The sequence below is a fragment of the Tursiops truncatus genome, chromosome 4 (genome assembly GCF_011762595.2).
Source record: "Tursiops truncatus isolate mTurTru1 chromosome 4, mTurTru1.mat.Y, whole genome shotgun sequence".
Taxonomy (NCBI): domain Eukaryota; kingdom Metazoa; phylum Chordata; class Mammalia; order Artiodactyla; family Delphinidae; genus Tursiops; species Tursiops truncatus.
Genome location: NC_047037.1, coordinates 59,904,822 through 59,923,479, shown reverse-complemented (window position 1 = coordinate 59,923,479; position 18,658 = coordinate 59,904,822). Strand labels below are relative to the sequence as shown.

The window sequence follows — 18,658 nt, the reverse complement described above, 5'->3', positions numbered from 1 at the left end:
ACTTGATTGTCAATCCTCCCAACAAGCATATAGGATAGAGGAATTATTGTCCTTTTTTTCTGATGAGGAAACTGAGGGGGTGGAGGGAAGGAAATGCCAAAGACAGAAGTGATTGTGATATGATAGGTAGAGGGAGTTTGTACTGACTTCCCAAAATGAGAAGGGAAAAGAAGGTTCAGACGAAGATAAGATGAGGAAAACCAGCCTGTGTGTCATTGAATGACTATCTGGGGCGTGGTGCTCTTGGATGGCCACACCCTCCTTAACAGCTTCTGTTTTTAAACCCCCGTGAGCCTCAGTTCCTAATGAATAAAATGGTGATAAGGATATCTGTGGTGCAGGAGTTTGTGAGGATTAAGTGTGAAATGTACGTAAAGCCCCAGGAGAATGTCTTACTTATCATATTTTCTCTCTTTAACTTTGGTTACTGTGGTTTTTCAATTTCAGGAGATGAAGTTTCAGTGCATTATGACCCCATGATTGCAAAGCTGGTTGTGTGGGCTGCAGATCGCCAGGCAGCCTTGACGAAACTGCAGTACAGCCTTCGACAGTACAGTGTGAGTGACCTGGGGCTGTGTCAGTGGCCCTGTTGTTCTCTGCATCTCTACAGCCAAGCTTGGTCAACTTTGTCCTTGTCAACTTATTTCCTCCAATTACCCATATGTCACTAACAGAATAATTTCACATGGGAGAATTTCCCATGGGTCAGAATAGAGTTTGAGGACTTCTTAATTTCAGCTAGAAAAGAAAGATTGCAAGACTAAAACTATTAGCATCAGTGTTAACCTCAGTATGAAATTTCTATTCATCCTGTAGATGAGGCCACGACACGCGTGTGGCCTATAGTCTGGTGTTATTTTCTGTGAAGGAAGATAATTATGTTCAGTCTTATCCATTTAAAAGAGTTTGTTGCTTTTCTGTAGCCATTCATTTCCTTGGTGCAGTAAGTCACGTACCACATTGATTTAGCTTCATAGAAGGACTTCTTATTAACCCATGATATTCAAATTATTATATATCGTGAATTTGATCAAACTTCCTTTTTCTGTGGCTCCACCCACACTGGCCTCTTTGCTACTCCTTAGACACCCCAGCATGGAGCCATGTGTTCCCGTTCTCCCTTCCAGAATATTCTTCCCCCACATGACTGCCTTCTCACCATCCTGAGCCCTGCTCACTGTGACCCTCAGAGTCCTCCAGGCCACCCCACAGAACCCTTTGCGTTCTCTCTTCCTTTAGCCAGGCTTCTTTTTCTTCATATCACCTGCCATTATATTAGATATTTGTTTATAGATATTGCTGTCATGTGTCCCTTGAATGTGGAGGCAAGGACTGCGTTTTGTTCCTCACTGTGTTTTGTTCCTCACTGCGTCCACAGTATCCAGGTCAGGGCCTGGCACCTAAAAGGCACTCAGTAAATGGCTATAAAATAAATGAATGAATGGATGAATGAGTGAATGAATGAATGAACCCAAGGCTCAGATAGCAGTTTTGCCTGGGATCCTATTTATTGGGTGGATTGGGGTTAATTTTATACCTTTTTAAATTTTTATATCAATGTGTCAAAGTTGGATTTTAGTGTTGGAAGGAAGCTTTTTTCAGGTCGTATGATCCTACCCATCCCCAGTGCAGCAATCTTACTCTGTGGTTTTCCTATTTCGTGGGTGTGTTCTGAGCGGCAAGTCTTCGATATCTTGCAAGTAAATCTCACTTAAGTTTCTTAACGTTTACTTGCTTTCCTAATCTGAGTCAATTAAACATCTCCACACTACCTACCCAACACCATTTCCTACATTGTCTTTATCATAGTAAATTACATAGTGTTGTGTGCGGATGTATAGTGATGGTGAAGTGGGTTTTTTCGTTTTATTTTGTTCTTTCTGAGGGTTATTCATAGTAGAAAATACTTAGTAGAAAGAGCAAATGCCATAGAAATGTTTTTCTGAATATGTTGTTTTCCCCACTCACTGGGGACATCGGCTTTTTTTTCCCCCTTAGATTGTTGGGCTGAACACCAACATTGACTTCCTCCTCAAACTGTCTGGCCACCCAGAGTTTGAAGCTGGGAACGTGCACACTGATTTCATCCCTCAGCACCGCAAAGAACTGTTGCCCCATCGGAAGACCACAGCCAAAGAATTTTTATGCCAGGCAGCTCTGGGGCTCATCCTCAAGGAGAAAGCTATGACTGATGTTTTCAAAATCCAGACACAAGGTATGGAATGCTTTTCTCTTTCTTCTGCTTATCAAGATTTTATGAATAATCATTGAACATGCTTTTTTTTTTTTTTTTTTGGCTGTGCCACACGGCTTATGGGATCTCAGTTCCCAACCAGGGATTGAACCCAGGCCACAGTAGTGAACGCCCAGAATCCTAACCACTAGGCCACCAGGGAACTCACGCTTTTCTTTCTTTATGCCACTCCTACCTCCCTTTTCTTCTGTCAGTGATTGACACCTTCCTCTGCTAAAGTGTTTTTTAGTGTGAAGTAGAGCTCCTCACATAACATGGGTGCGCCCATCAACACCCTTTAACCCATTAAATATAACTTATCACCTAACAGCATAATGTAAAGAAGGAATTATTTTCAAGCAAACACAAGTTCTCCCCGCATCCCATGCTGATATCCCTTCCAACTTTTTTTTTTTTAATTTATTTTTCATTTCCTTCCAACTTCTTTTATTCACCACTCCTTGTGGCCTACTTTGTTGTATCCTCTGTACCTGCAGCAACTTCCTTGGTCCTGGAGACTAAAGACAGAGCGCCAGAGATGCTCAGATTCCCTTGGGTTACCCATGATTTATTGTTGAGTTAGTTCCTCCTCTCTTTTTCTATTCTGTGATCAAATTTCTGACTAGCTAGACACCTAGGTACTTCATTGTATCATAGAATCTGGGCACGGGGTGGGGGTGGGGGGCCTATGAGAGATTCATCCTGGCTGCCACACGCGTGCATCCCTGCTTCAGCGTCCCTGCTGAGTTGTTGCCCAGCCTCCTAACACCTCAGGAAGCTGGAAATTCATAATGAAAATTCGTTAGTTAATTACAGTTTCAGTCAGTTCTCCGTTAAGAAGTTCTTCCCTCTAAATTGGCAAAATCTGAGCTCTCCCAAATTTGCTCCATAATGTTTCCTCAGGCTGTTTCTGATCTTTGGAGCAAACAGAAAAAAAAAAATTGAATCCATTTATCCCTTTATTATTATTAGGATTATTATTATAGGATCCTGTTATTGGGATCTTTAATTTCTAGATTCATTCAAGAAGGTTACATTGAAAGCTTAAAATATAAAACTATATTTGGAGATTTGTGCTGTGTCCTCATTTGGTCCTTTTACATTAAATAAATGCATCTAACTATACCCCATCTGGTATTCCTAAGCCTGGACTTAGCATTTTTAGAATGGAGTGTCCTCTTACTCTCACTTTCCTTTTTAAAATTTATAACTAGCACAGTGAGGAGTTTCAGAATAAATTGCTTCAATTTAGCTACTCTGTAGCTCCTGGATATTGTCTAACAGAGGGTGAACACACAAATGTCTGGGGCGGACCAGTAACAGAGAAGAGTAAAAGAGGCCAGGTAAAAGAAAAATAGTGAGTGGTGAGGATTTGGGTGACCTGGAATGCATTTGTCCTGTCAAAAAAGGTGACCACTGTGCAGTTTATGTAACCAGAGGATGAGAATTGAGGCTGCAAATATTCTGATTTTCAAGAGAAACTGGGATATTTTTCATATAAAATTTCCTGAGCCGTAAATGAAAGTGTCTAATTTAAATTTAAAGCAATGAGAGGGCTTCCCTGGTTGTCCAGTGGTTAAGAATCTGCCTTCCAATTCGGGGATATGGGTTCGATCCCTGGTCAGGGGATCGAACTAAGATCCCACATGCCACAGGGCAACTAAGCCCACGCACTGCAACTACTGAGCCCACGCGCCACAACTAGAGAGCCCACATACTGCAACTACAGAACCTATGCACTCTGGAGCCCACGAGCCACAACTACTGAGCCCTTGCGCTTTGGAGCCCACGTGCCACAGCTAGAGAGAAGCCCGCGTGCCGCAACGAAGGATCCCACGTGCCGCCACTGAGACCCAAGGCAGGCAAAAATAAATAAATAAATATTTTAAAAAGAAGAAAATAGCTTTTAAAAAAACTTTTTTAAAAATAAATTTAAAGCAATGAATAGAACAAAGAAAACACATTTGAGCTGCTGATATAGGACCTCTACATTTTCTTTTGTTAGTAAGCTTGATGTTCATTAATTTGTTGTTGAATTTTAAATTTTTTCTAGATCAATACTCTCCTTTTGTATCCAGCAGTGGAAGAAGACTGAATATCTGTTATACCAGAAGCATGACTCTTAGGGATGGTAAAAACAGTAAGTAATGTTTTATTAAAAGAGGAATGTGCTTTGTAGAAATATAGCATATTTACCTGAAAAAAAAGGATTCAGTCTGGCCACTATCAATTACATTTTTTCAGATCCCTAGCCTAAACATTGGAAGGAAGCATGCTAAAATAATAGAATTGATTGGCTCTGGGTGGTAGAGTTAATGACTTTTTTTTTTTACACTTTTTCTATATTTGGTAACTATTTTTAAAATATGTCATAAAACGTACATAGCAAAATGACAAATGAAATATGACAAAACATTAGTGAGATTACCGTTGGATGGTGGGATTTGAAGCAGTCTTTTTTCCGCCTCTTCTTTGTACTTTCTTTGCTTTGCAGTTTTTCTTCAGTGAGCATGTATGACTTTTAAAGAAGAAAAACAGTAACCAGAACTACTCCAGGGAAGGATTGCCCAATGCTCAGGCAGCGTTAATGAACGGGAGTCACTGTTTTACCCACCTATTGGTGGTGAAACTTAGGCATGGGAGGTGCAGTAAAACTTACTCAAGGCTAGTAAGTGGCAGAGCCAAGATTGATACCCAGTCTTTTTGACCTTGGCCCCTGTGCTATTTTCACCACTTTTCCAGTGGAAAATTGAGTTTTGATTGCAAACTAATTTGAATAGGCTCAGGAGGGGGCCTGATTTATTGTAACTTAAGTCAGGAAGGGCTGACACCTAAACCAGAAGGTGGTTTATAAACTTATGGCTGGAACAGTGTACCAGAGGAACCAGAATCCTGTGATAGCAGGTGGCTGTATCCCTCTTGCTGCAGGACAGTTTGCCTGGCAAGCCAGATGTACAGAGTCAGGGCTGGGACGACTGGATGGCCTTAAATGTGAGATGTCAATGAACTGTGATAACTCCATTATCAGAATGCGCCTACCAGGTAGAACAGAATGCTCCTGCCAGCTCATCACAGCACCCTCTGCCCCAGACAGAGTGAGATGTTCTGTGCCTCAACTCTGTGTAGATATCCAGTCATTTACTAAAAGATTCTTTGTTCACAGAAGTTGATTGGGTTATAGCTCTTTAAGTATTTTTTCTTTCTGAACCTAGATGGTCATTGCCCTAAGTGCCTTGAGTACATGGAAAGAAAGTTTGCAAACATCCCTTATAAAGTAGCATTCTGCAAATGGTCAACCTATCCATTTTATACTGGTGTATTTATTCATTTCGTCCTAAAAAACAGCCTCCAAAATCTGGGAATATCTTACTCTAGAATCTTCTATGCTGAACACAAGTATCAGCAGCAAAGTTTCAGTGACCTCTTCAACCTAAATTAAACAGAAAAATCACATGTGTGATTGTAATTCAGATGAGCCAACTGTGTTATCTGGCATAGGTCTTCACTAAGGCTCTGAGCAGTGTTTTGAATTATGCTGCATTTTTGGGGATTTTGCTTTTTTAATTTTTAAAATAAATAAATATATAATTGAAAAGCCAATATGCATGCTGTTCACTACATCCTTTTGGTAGTATTTTTCAACAATAATCCAGGTCTGAATATAATAGCTTTCAGAATGTTATGGTGAGTCTCTAATATAATCAGTCGTGACCATGGTTGAATAAGAGAGTGCTCCAAAGAGGAAGTCTAAGAGCCCAGAAGCATTTGTGAATCTAAAGTAGAACCAACTCCTAATGATCTCAGTAAGAACGACCCAGCATTTTAAATATTCAGGGCTTGAAAAATAATCTTCCTTTGTTACTATGGCCATGTTTCACAGAACCCTGCCCTACCCTCAATACTAATGGCTAAGATTTATTGAGTGTTTGGTATATATCAGACACTTTGTTAAGCACGTTCCATGGATTATTTCATTTGCATTTTCAGAATAGGCCAATGAGATCAGTGTTATTATTAGTGTCAACTTTGTAAATTGAGAACCATGTCTTAGAGAGATTAATAGTTTTCTTGAAGTCACACCAAAACTAATTGGTGGAGCCAGAATATGAGCCCATGCTCCAGGGTACATGTGCTTACCTAACACTGCACCATGCTAAACTTATATACTTTATTAAGTATGTAAGAGGATATTAAACATATATTAAATTTATAAGAAGATGTTTAAGGTTCTCTTGTGGGGGTCAAGAGATACCTAGAGGAGGGAGGAACAAATTCAGTTACCCTATAATATATAAAAGAATTTAGAGTTTTCCTGGCAATGTCTTTACTATGATTTTTTTAATTTTTAAAAAATTTATTCATTTTATTTTTTTATTTTTGGCTGCATTGGGTCTTCGTTGCTGCGCACAGGCTTTCTCTAGTTGCGGCGAGCAGGGGCTACTCTTCGTTGTGGTGCGTGGGCTTCCATTGCGGTGACTTCTCTTGTTGCAGAGCATGGGCTCTAGGTGCGTGGACTTCAGTAGTTGCAGCATGTGGACTCAGTATTTGCGGCACTTGGGCCCTAGAGCGCAGAGGCTTCGGTAGTTGTGGTGCGTGGGCTCAGTAGTTGCAGCGTGCAGACTCTACAGTGCGTGGGCTCAGTAATTGTAGCTCCTGGGCTCTAGAGCACAGGCTCAGTTGTTGTGGTGCACAGGCTTAGGTGCTCTGCGGCATGTGGGATCTTCCCGGACCAGCAATCAAACCCGTGTCTCCTGCATTGGCAGGCGGATTCTTAACCACTGAGCCACCAGGGAAGTCCTTTACTATGATTCATTCGGCATTCATGTCAGTTAAATACTTTTCATATCTTACAAATTGAAAGAAAACTGATCTGGCATAATTGGATGTATTTTCTTATAAGAAAGTTTAAAGATATTGGTAAGATATATGGGGAAAGTTTCATTCATTCATACATTCAGTACAAAGTTTTTGAAAAAACAGATATTCTGAGTAATGTAAAGAGGAGAAAAAAAGATGTAAGAAATTTACCACTTGGCAAAGGAGAAGTGTATATGTTGGCAAGACGGACGGTATAGTGGTTAATAATGCAGGCCCTGGAGTCAGACTGTATGGGTTGAATTCCGCTCCCCTCTTGTCTGTGACCCTTGGGCAAGTCACCCTCTCTAAGCATCTAGTGTCCTCAGCCGTAAATGGGGATGGTGATGGCAGTTACTTCCTTGGGTTGTTGAGTGTATGAAATGCGGCAACACCTATAAAGCATTTAGCTCATTAGCATTTAGCTCATTGAATGACCTAGAGCAGGCAGTCAATAAACAGTAGCTATCATCATCATTATTATTAAATTATCCCCTTGCTACTATGAAAAGAACAAAATAGATATGTATGTCACATGTTAATTTTTAAAAGTTGGTTGCAGAACAATATTATAACAATATCCTATTTTTATAAAAGAAAAATATAAGTTTGTGCGTTTGAAAAAATCTAAAAGGATTCACACATTAAATGTTTAGTAGTGATACATCTGGGCAGTAGAGGGGACTTTTTAGTTTATGAACTTCAGTATTTAACTTTTGTGAATATTTTTATTTTTGCAATTTTTAAAAAATATTTTTTATTTTATTTATTTATTATTTTTGGCTGCATTGGGTCTTCATTGCTGCGCACGAGCTTTTCTCTACTTGTGGTGAGCGGGCTTCTCATTGCAGTGACTTGTTGCGGAGCACGGGCTCCAGGCACATGTGCTTCAGTAGTTGTGGCACACAGGCTTAGTTGCTCCGCGGCATGTGGGATCTTCCTGGAACAGGGCTCGAACCGGTGTCCCCTCCCTTGGCAGGCGGATTCTTAACCACTGTGCCACCAGGGAAGTCCTATTTTTGCAATTTTTAAAAACAACTGATAAAGAGAAAAATCACTGTCATATAAAACTGGATGAGGGGAGAATCATAATGGTATTTTATATGCCGAAGTCTTAATGTTCAGAGGAGAGAGAATTCATTCCACCTAGACAGACTCCTCCCAAGGACAGTGAGTGAGCGTGATGTGTCAGTTGGTGTGGCTGAGGACCAGCAAAGTGTGAAGGAGGAGCATGAGCAAAGAGGCACAATTGTGGGCAAGGCTAGAGGCATATATGGAGAATATTAATTGGCCCATTTTTTCCATTTGTTTGGAACACAGGGCTATGTAGAAGAATAGTGGGAACCAAGACTGGGAGTTTGGTGCCTTCCATACCAGGCCAAGTATTTTGAATGTGGTGGGGACATGCTAGGCAGCATCAGCTGGAACGGTTGAGACAGGAAGCAGGAAGTTTTGGAAGGACCTCTTTGGAGGCAGCCAGGCCAGAAGCTGTGGGACTGAATCAGAGTAGAGCGATGGGAATGGACAGGAGGAAGTGTAGAGGACAGGTCCTCCAGGGGAAGAATTTGGCAGCTTTGTGGTGACTCTTGGAGGTGGAAAGCAAAGGAGAAGGAGAAGGCAAGAATGATAGGTTATAAACCTGGATGACAAGAAAAATGGTGTCAGTCATGGAGCTCACAGGTCAGGAGGGAAGGCAGGCGGAGTGGGGAGATGATTTGTTGGCTCCACCATATTTATTTTAAATTGCCAATGGAGGATCCTGCTAGGAGTGACTAACTAGAGTTCTGGAGAAGGAAGGTCAAGTCTGGAAACAGATTTGAGCTGGCAGCATCAAGATGCTGGGTGATGTGTCAGGAGTAGATGAAATGACTTTGGTCTGCATTCTCTACCCCACGAAATTTCCATCTCCTAGGATAGTCTTTAACCTATTCTGTAGTCACATAATGATATAACTATATTGTATATTATATTTGTAAAGTCTGCACTTTCACATTTATTTATTTTTAAAAATTTTTTATCTTTTTGCGGTACGCGGGCCTCTCACTGCTGTGGCCTCTCCCGTTGCGGAGCACAGGCTCCGGACGCGCAGGCTCAGCAGCCATGGCTCACGGGCCCAGCCGCTCCGCAGCATGTGGGATCTTCCCGGACCGGGTCACGAACCCGTGTCCCCTGCATCGGCAGGCGGACTCCCAACCACTGCGCCACCAGGGAAGCCCTCACATTTATTTAATCATTTACATTCTCATACCCAGTTGATGGGTCAGAATGGATCAGAAAAGCAAGATTTTAAATGACTTGGTCAAGATCACAGAGGTGATCTTGCCACAGATGGCAAATTTGGGTCTTAAGCCAGAACTTCTCTTTCCCAATTACTTACATTTTCTACTATGACACTACAGCCTTTCTTGTTGACGGGAAAGTATCTGAAATATCCTATAAACTTAAAAGAGCTAAAACTCCAGTTTTAAAAAAGGAAAGTTTGAAATACACCTTTATTGAAACCTGTCTGATTTTTAAATTTTTTTAATCTTTATTGTCAGAGAGTTAAAAGATGTTGATATCCCTAACAACTAGTTATCCTTAGGTTGAAAGTGATGTTTTCAGAATCTCAGTTACTGAATAAATGAATGTCTTCTAATTTTTCTTCAATTTCCCCCCTTTCTCCATAAAGATGTAACCATAGCTGTAACATATAACCGTGATGGGTCACATAGCATGCAGGTAAGCCTTTCTGGTTTTGTTCTACAGCTCAGAGCTGAATCTGATCTCTGTCATACTAAGTAGAGTATTTTTTAACTCTCTACTTTCTCTTAAGCCATTGATTATTATGACTATAATTAGGAGAATGTCATGAGCTTTTATTTCAGACCAATTTGGAGAAATTACCCCCTATACAGTTTCTGATTATTTATTCAGTTTGTCTGTGGGGTTCCTTAAGAATAAAAGATGGGTTAAAAAATAATAATAATAATAATAGTTTTGAATCAGACACGTAATAAGCCCCTAAATTATGTGAATGTATTTATATCTAAAGTAGTAGTTCTCAAATTTTTTGGTCTCAAGACCTCTGTGCACTCTTAAAAGTTATTGAGATTCCCCTAAGAGCTTTTGTTTGTATTAGTTACATCTATTAATATTTACCATTTAGAAAATTACACTGAGAAAAAAATTATTATTCTTTTAATGTACGTTTTTAAAATATACATAATGTGTAATTTACCATTTTAACCATTTTTAAGTGTACAATTTAGTGGCATTAAATACATTTACATTGTTGTGCAACCACCATCCATCTGCAGAACTTTTCTCCTCTTCCAAAACTGAAACTCTGTACCCATTAAACAGTAAGAGCCCACTCCCACTTCTCCACCCACCCCTCCTCCAGCAGTCACCATTCCACTTTCTGTCTCTGCGGATTTAACTACTCTAGGTACCTCATATAAGTGGAATCATTCAGCGTTCTTCCTTTTGTAATTGGCTTATTTCACTTAGCATAATGTCTTTGAGGTCCTTCTGTTGTTGTAGCATATGTCCAAATTCCCTTCCTGTTTTAAGGCTGAATAATATTCCATTGTATGTATATACCACACTTTATTTATCATCTTTCAATGGACACTTGGGTTGCTTCCACCTTTTGCCTATCGTGAATAATGCTGCTATGAACATCGGTATACAAATATCTCTTCGAGACCCTGATTTCAGTTCTTTTAGGCATATACCCAAAGAAGTAGAATTGCTGGGGCATATGGTAATTTTCTTTTTAATTTTGGGGGGAACTACCATACTTTTTTCCATAGTGTCTGTACCATTTTACATTCCCACCAACAGTGCACAAAGGATCCAATTTCTCCATATCCTTCCTTGCCAACAGTTATATTCTGGTGGGTTTTTTTGTTTTGTTGTTGTTGTTTTTCTTTTTTTTAAGAAACCATTCTCAGGTGTGGAAGTAGTATCTGACTGTGGTTTTGATTTGCATTTCCATAATGACTAATGATGTTAAGCATCTTTTGGTATGCTGATTGACTATTTGTTTATCTTCTTTAAAGAAATGTCTATTCAAATTATTTGCCTTTTTTTAAAAACCGGGTTGGGTTTTTTGTTGAGTTGCAGGATAAACGGAGAAAAGTTTATTACAAGCACACATTCCATTAGCCAACAGAGCAATAACATTATCACGTGTCCTGCAATCTCTAGAAAATTCCACTGTATACTTGAGAAAATGAGGGTAAAAAAAGACAAATAACATTATGTTATTATGAAATTGTTTGACTTTGTGGAACTCCTAAAGGGGTTTTGGGGACCCCAAGGGATCCACAGGTCATACTTTCAGAATCTCTAGTCAAAATTTTTATGATAGACCTCAATTTTCAAAAGTCCATTATACGGGCAAAATGAAATGCTAAAAGGGTTAAAAAACAGTATGAGAACTCAACCAAATTCCTATAGTAAGTATATATTCAGAGAATAGAAAAAATCATTTTTAGTACGAGCTAAGAGATTTCAAATCCTGCAAAATGAATTTATCAATGATGTGCTTTAGATTACCCGATGCTTTGAGACACATTGGTTTTCTTTCTCTGAGATTCAGACAAATGATGGGAAATCTACTTACTTTAGTATGTGAGAGTTGCAATTCATATTGGTACCTCTGGTTTAGGAACCCCTTCTTATCCCTTGGTAAATGGTAAATTAAATTGCAGATTTGTTCTAATCTGCTCATGGAACTACATTCACGAACTTAGAATGTGCTTCTGTAGATCTTTAAACAAAACTGTTCCCAATCTAACCTTTACGTCCTGAGAATTCCACAAACATTCAAATGGCTGTTTTAGTAGGTTCCAAAGCAGAGAAAAATGTCATATTTTTTAACTTAGGATAGATGAGAACCATGTATAAATACTGCAGTGTGACCTATTTCACTTTAGCCTACATAATATATTTGAAAAGAATAGCCACAGGACTCTGACACTAACGTGGGAATTGAAATGAAAAATAAAGAAAGAAGATTTAAATGAATTTTCTGTGTGTAAGGGAAATCTTTTTCTTGAGTGCGTATATGAGAAAGCATCCTTTTAAACAGAAAGGTTTCATGTCCTTTTGTCAGCTTCCTTGGAAGGTTAAGTGTGAATTCTGTTCTTCGGTACCCTCTCTCTCAGAGTAAGAAAATTGTGGTCAATCTCCAGCTAATTTATCTTCTTAAATCATAACTGAAACCCATGAATTGGATCTACATGTTGGTAAAATCTATCTAATTATGGGGTTCTGGCTTTTTTCATTACTAACTTTGGCACAGTAAAACTAAATTTGACTTTGGGTACTCAGAAATGAGTACTAACATGTAATATACTCAACTGAATTTTAATAATTTTGCTTACTTTGATCTGTATTTCTATTTCACTTTTTTATTGCTATTCTTAAATGAACCTTTTTCTGTAGCAGTATGATGCTATAGATATGTTCTATAACTTTTGTTTTCCTTTTAATTATCTTACTGCTGTTTCTTTCTAGAGTATTTTGTTTATGAATCTTAGGAGGAAATTTCCTACATGACTTTTAAAAAAAACATTTTACCTATTACCTTTTGAAACTTACTAGTAAAGAATTGATTTTGATTTTAATTCTGTAGGGTTGTTCATTTATTTTATTTTAAGGATCTTATTTCTCTGTTTTTTCAGATTGAAGATAAAACTTTCCATGTCCTTGGTGATCTTTGCAGTGAGGGAGACTGCACTTACCTGAAATCTTCTGTTAATGGAGTTGCTAGTAAAACTAAGCTGGTTATCCTGGAAAACACTATTTACCTATTTTCCATGGTAGTGTCTTTTCTTTATAATAACACTGTTGTGGGGGCTTCCCTGGTGGCGCAGTGGTTGAGAGTCCGCCTGCCAATGCGGGGGACACGGGTTCGTGCCCCATCCGGGAGGATCCCACATGCTGCGGAGCAGCTGGGCCCGTGAGCCATGGCCACTGAGCCTGCGCATCCGGAGCCTGTGCTCCGCAACGGGAGAGGCTACAACAGTGAGAGGCCCGCGTACCGCAAAAAAATAATAATAATATAATAACACTGTTGTGGAGATTGGAAGAAAATTGCTTGACCAGAGGTATTCCACTGAGATAGTAGAAAGATCCTGCTTCCTTCTCTCACTGCTGTGACCTTTTCTCTGTCTCCCTTTCAGTCTGTTTCTTTGTCACATTTCCACCTTCTCTATTTCTCCATTCATCCCTTTTGTTCTCACAGATTCTCACTGACAGACACATATCCATTTCTTCCTTTAATTCTTAAACACCCTTACCCCCTTTTTGTCAGAGCGAATCTCCCTGCTCAGGGGGCAGTGTTCTCTCAGGGATTTGAGGCCTGAAAACTTCCCCCAATCACCATCCTCCTAGCACTGGGAATCCTGGGGACTTGGGAGGGTGACCATTGTGGGAGGAGTCTGTGGACCGAATACTCCTTATGGGGGCGGTGGGTGGGGTTAGTGGTGGTCTCGTGGCAGTCAAATGATGGTTGGGGTAGGCTCGGCATGGATTTGGTTAGGAGCTTGTTAGAAGACCTTGGTGTTCTGCATGGGCGAAGAAAGGGAATGGATTATCAGATATACTGTGGCCTCTTCAGAGTCTTCTCACATTTGGGAACCATCTTCCAGACCACAGTCCTTTGTGATGAGATGCCTTTAGTATTCCAGTAATTAAACTACATATTTGGAGTCAAGGTTGATCTCATTTTACCAGGCATTTCTTGCCATAGTCAATGTGCTAGAACAATATGATGGCAGAGGCCGTAGAGTGGAGTGGTGAAGGGCATGAGTTCTGGAGTATGAAGCTACTTGGGTTCAAATCCTGGCCCTACCAGCATCTGCTTGACCTTGAGCAAGTTAAACTCTCTAGGCTTCAGTTCTCCCATCTATGAACAGAAATAAATAAATAACAGAACCCAACTCATAAGGTTGTTGGGACCATCAATGACATTATATGTTCATATAGTTGTTAAGAAGAGTTCCTGGCTTAGACTAAGCACCTTATAGTGGGGTTGCTACTAAAAATGGCTTCCAGACAGTGGCTGTCTTTTACCGACAGTTATATCCTTTAATTCTTTTAATCCCCTGTGAGGCATGTATGCCATTACTTCTTTACAGTGGGAAACCAAGACTGAGGGGTTTAGTAATTTGCTCAAGGTACAAAGCTAAACTAGAACCATGGTATTAAAGATGACTGATATTTAACAAATAGTTTGAAAATAATCATCACCTCAGGTCTATTAGTAAAACTATAGTGATCTTAATTTCATTTCTGATTTATATTACAAATATATGCCCCATAAATATCATTTCTATTTATAGGATGGCAGTATTCAGATTGGCATTCCAGTCCCCAGATACTTGTCCGCAGTGAGCTCAGAAGGAACCCAAGGAGGTGCCATAGCTCCTATGACTGGAACTGTTGAAAAGGTAATGATGTGAACGTATGTAGAATGATGTACAATAAGTCCTAATAAATGTCTTTGTTGAACTTTGTTGTATATATTCTTTTTCCCCCTCTCTAAATCTTGCTCATAGGAAAGCATCCATTTCAAGAAAACAAGAGGATCTATTATAGATTCAAGTTCTATATTACAGTGAAAATACCATTTACCTAATTTTTTTTTTTTTTTTTATGGCTGTGTCGGGTCTTCGTTGCTGCGCGCAGGCTTTCTCTAGTTGCAGCGAGCAGGGGCTACTCTTTGTTGCGGTGCACAGGCTTCTCATTGCAGTGGCTTCTCTTGTACGGAGCACGGGCTCTAGGCACGCGGGCTTCAGTAGTTGCAGCACACGGGCTCAGTAGTTGCGGCTTGCGGGCCCTAGAGCATGCGGGCTTCACTAGATGGTGCGCGCGGGCTTGGTAGTTGTGACTCCTGGGCTCTAGAGCGCAGGCTCAGTAGTTGTGGCGCACAGACTTAGTTGCTCCACCGCATGTGGGATCTTCCCGGACCAGGGATCAAACCGTGTCCCCTGCATTGGCAGGCGGATTCTTAACCACTGTGCCACCAGGGAAGTCCCCATTTGCCTAATTTATGATAAAGACTCTTCTTTGAAGTGGGAATTTCCATCAAAGTACAAATAATCAAGGTTGTCTTTATATGATTAAAATGACACATTCACCAAGCATTATCCAAAATTTGAATGGTATTGGTGAAGAACAATGTGGTTTGGTGTTGAATGCCACATATATTCAGAGTTGAGATCTTCCAATGGTGGTAGATCAGTAGTCTCCTTTTATATACTTACATATAGTAGAGTCCCCTTAAATGTATTTAAGTCATAAAAATTCAACTGTATGTTCTTGGTACCCATAAATAAAAGAAGAAAACAACTATTTAAATAGTGTGAGTGATTTCACCCACCATTCCTGTCTGGAAATGTTTGCCCCAGAAGGGCAACAGACTTGAGGGACTTGGACCTGCCTTTTGCTCATTCAGTCTCAGTTCCCACAGGCCTCTTGTAATATGGGCATCCCTACTCAGGGTGTACTTTTAAACATGCACTTTTTTCCCCCATAACTGACCTAAACCCAGATCATTGATTTCATTGAATGCTACTAAAGTTATCACCCAGCATTGGGTGATTGTGGGGCTCTCAGACATGTTTCTCATTTTTCACAGTTTTGACTGTACACATTGACTTCAGAACCTAACTCTACTGTGTGATGTTTCTGAAAACTACTTGATAACCATGTTAACCAAGAAGACAGTAAAACCATATGGGATATATGAGTTCATTTATACTTGAAAAAAGGAAAATAGAGATATTTTTCTGTGTTGCCAGTAAGTTTAATTCCTTCACATGAAGATTGTCTTTGCATTTACTACACAAGGCCCTAAAGACTTGAAACACTATCCTAAACAACCTAAAAACTAGAAAACCAGGCAAGACCCTCCACCCTGCCTGTCGTGAAAACATTTAAGTGTAGTACAGGCATACAGCAGAGAGATTGCAGATTTGGTTCCAGACCACCACAGTACAGCAAGTCACATGAATTTCTTGGTTTCCCAGTGCATATAAAAGTTATGTTTATACTACACTGTAGCCTGTTAAGTGTGCAATAGCAGTATGTCTTAAAAAAAAGTGTACATACCTTGATTAAAAAATACTTAGATAGATGTATAACCGAATCACTTTGCTGTACGCCTGAAACTAACACAACATTGTAATCAACTGTACTCCAATATAAAATAAAAAATTTTTAAAAACCTGTATTGCTAAAACATGCTAACCATCATCAGAACCCTCAGAGAGTCATAATCTTTTTACTCATAGAGGGTTTGAAATTTTGCAAGAATTACCAAAATGTGACACAGAGGCACAAAGTGAGCAAATGCTGTGGGAAAAATGGCGCCCATAGACTTGCTTGATGAAGAGTTGCCACAAACCTTGAATTTCTTAAAAAGAAAAAAAAAGAGCAATATCTGTGAGGCAAAATAAATGTGAAGAGCAATAAAACGAGGTGTACCTGTAGTCAGTCCTTCCCCGTTGGTGACATGTCTTGTCTGTGTATTCATGAAAACACAAAAGGATCTTGAAATACATTAAGTGTATTCATCTGATTCAAGGAAAACTCAGTGGGTTAGGGGGCAGGGATGGGTAGCTAAGGAGTGCCCCCCCACTGACAACAGTGCCCGCAATGCCAGACTGACCTATGGGTCTCTGATTTGTGCCAGTATGTTTGTCTTTGGCAGATAAGACAACCACACAGACACATACTTCTGCTGTGTACATTTATATACCAACTCCGTGGACCACAAAGGACCTCTGCGTTTTTAAATATTAACCTGTCACTCTGACTCTCTAGGTGTTTGTGAAAGCTGGAGACAAAGTAAAAGCTGGAGATTCTTTGATGGTTATGATCGCCATGAAGATGGAGGTAAGTGAAATCACGGGTTCACTTGCCAAATAAACTATGGGAGCTATCAGTCCCAATCATTCTTTTGTCTTATTTTGTAAATTAAGACCATTTTAAATATTAAGAACCATGGATTGATGAAGCATTAACTGCAGGAAACAAAACCAAACCATCCTTCTCTTACATTTTCATTTTGTGAGATTGTGCCTGTCATTAGTGATTCTGAAATTATCAATAGCTTAGAGTCAGGCAGTAACCCAACAGAATATTAGCTACTGGTATTTTCTAAGGCCATACCTAGGATGCCAAATATCAGTATCAAAGTGAAAACCTCAGTCAAGTTAAATTAGCTGTTTAGGTTTTTAGATGGTTAGAAATTGTAGGCCATTGGTTCTGAGCCCTGGTCACAAATTGCACCGGGGAAGCTTTTTGCAAAAGTACCTCCCAGACCAGTTGAACTGGGATTTCCTTTAGGGGAGCCCAAGGATCAGTAGTTTTTAAAAGCTTCCCAGGTGAGAGTCTACTGTGAAGCTTGAGCTGAGAATTACTAGCTAATTCAGAGCTTCCCAATTATTGACCAGATGCATCAAGGTAGTGATTCTTCTCAATCCCCAAGCGCACCATAAAACTGTTATTATTTTCTCTGTGTGCTGTGATATGAGAAAGGTCGGGAAGCACTGATACATGACAAAACATCAAAATAATTGGCTTCATTTTTCACTTTTCATGTTTCTTGACTTGGTGTGTGCTCAACCCTCATTAGCATCATAGCCATTGTTTGTCATGCCTTTTGTCTTTGCAGCATACCATAAAGGCTCCAAAGGATGGCACTATCAAGAAAGTGTTCTACAAAGAAGGTTCTCAGGCCAACAGACACGCTCCTTTAGTCGAGTTTGAGGAGGAAGAATCTGACAAAAGGGAAGCAGAATAAACTCCATTAAATAAGCGGCCAATTAAGCAGCCTCTTAAGTGTAGTATCTCTACACCAAAATGGGAAAGTGCCTTCCTGCTTTTCTCGGGGTCTGATGACCAGCACTTTTACTAAATGATTGTATGATTGCGCTTAAAACCGTTTCGTATTTAAGAATCGTGTACTTGGGTCACAAATACAATAAATTATCTCAGAATATTTCATACTAATAAAGTGATACTTTTTTATTGGGAGACAATATAGTTTGTTTCTGCCTCAAATTTTATACAATGTAGTGTTTTTAGGAAGGTGAGCAGCAACTTGATCAAAGGAGAACAACTGAAAAAGAAAAGGTCATTTAACTAAATGAATTATTTCCTAGTCACAGTCGTGATGAAAATGGACAGTAACATATTTCAGAGACAGATGCCATAGCACTAAACCTAAGAGTTTTTTTGCCAAAGAGTAACTTCTTAGGTAGTTTAAACACATGGATGCTATTTGTTTCTTGTTTTTGTGATTGGAAAGTTTCTATCTAGACTGCCTCTGCCTTTATTGTACTTTCTAAGCTTGTATAAATATATATACACACACACATGCTTTTGTGTATATGTATTTTATACACCTACATATTATATATTTAAATTGTATGCTAGAACATATTTTGTCTAGAAATGCACTTTCAGTCCCCTGCATTTTCAGGTATCCACTGAAGCGTTAAATATTTGTTGAACTGAGTTCTTACTGCACACATGAGATTATGTTAAATGTTATAGAGAATACAAAGA

At 39.5% G+C, this 18,658-nt stretch overlaps 1 protein-coding gene across 5 annotated transcripts in view; it reads left to right on the top strand.

The window, feature by feature from the left end:
* Positions 1-18,129, top strand: part of MCCC1 (methylcrotonyl-CoA carboxylase subunit 1) — a 63,601-nt gene extending 45,472 nt beyond the window's left edge. For 4 of the 5 annotated variants that reach the window (XM_004316172.4, XM_019946284.2, XM_019946283.3 and 1 more), the window contains 8 exons: positions 448-557; positions 1,999-2,215; positions 4,287-4,373; positions 9,759-9,808; positions 12,763-12,900; positions 14,425-14,532; positions 16,910-16,981; positions 17,763-18,129. In XM_004316172.4, coding sequence (XP_004316220.1) covers positions 448-557; positions 1,999-2,215; positions 4,287-4,373; positions 9,759-9,808; positions 12,763-12,900; positions 14,425-14,532; positions 16,910-16,981; positions 17,763-17,891 — 911 coding nt within the window. In that variant the 3' untranslated portion in view covers positions 17,892-18,129. Of the gene's footprint in view, positions 1-447; positions 558-1,998; positions 2,216-4,286; positions 4,374-9,758; positions 9,809-12,762; positions 12,901-14,424; positions 14,533-15,722; positions 15,885-16,909; positions 16,982-17,762 lie in introns of all 5 variants that reach the window. The other variant, XR_012331395.1, reaches the window with a different exon arrangement.
* The last annotated feature ends 529 nt before the right edge of the window (positions 18,130-18,658 follow it).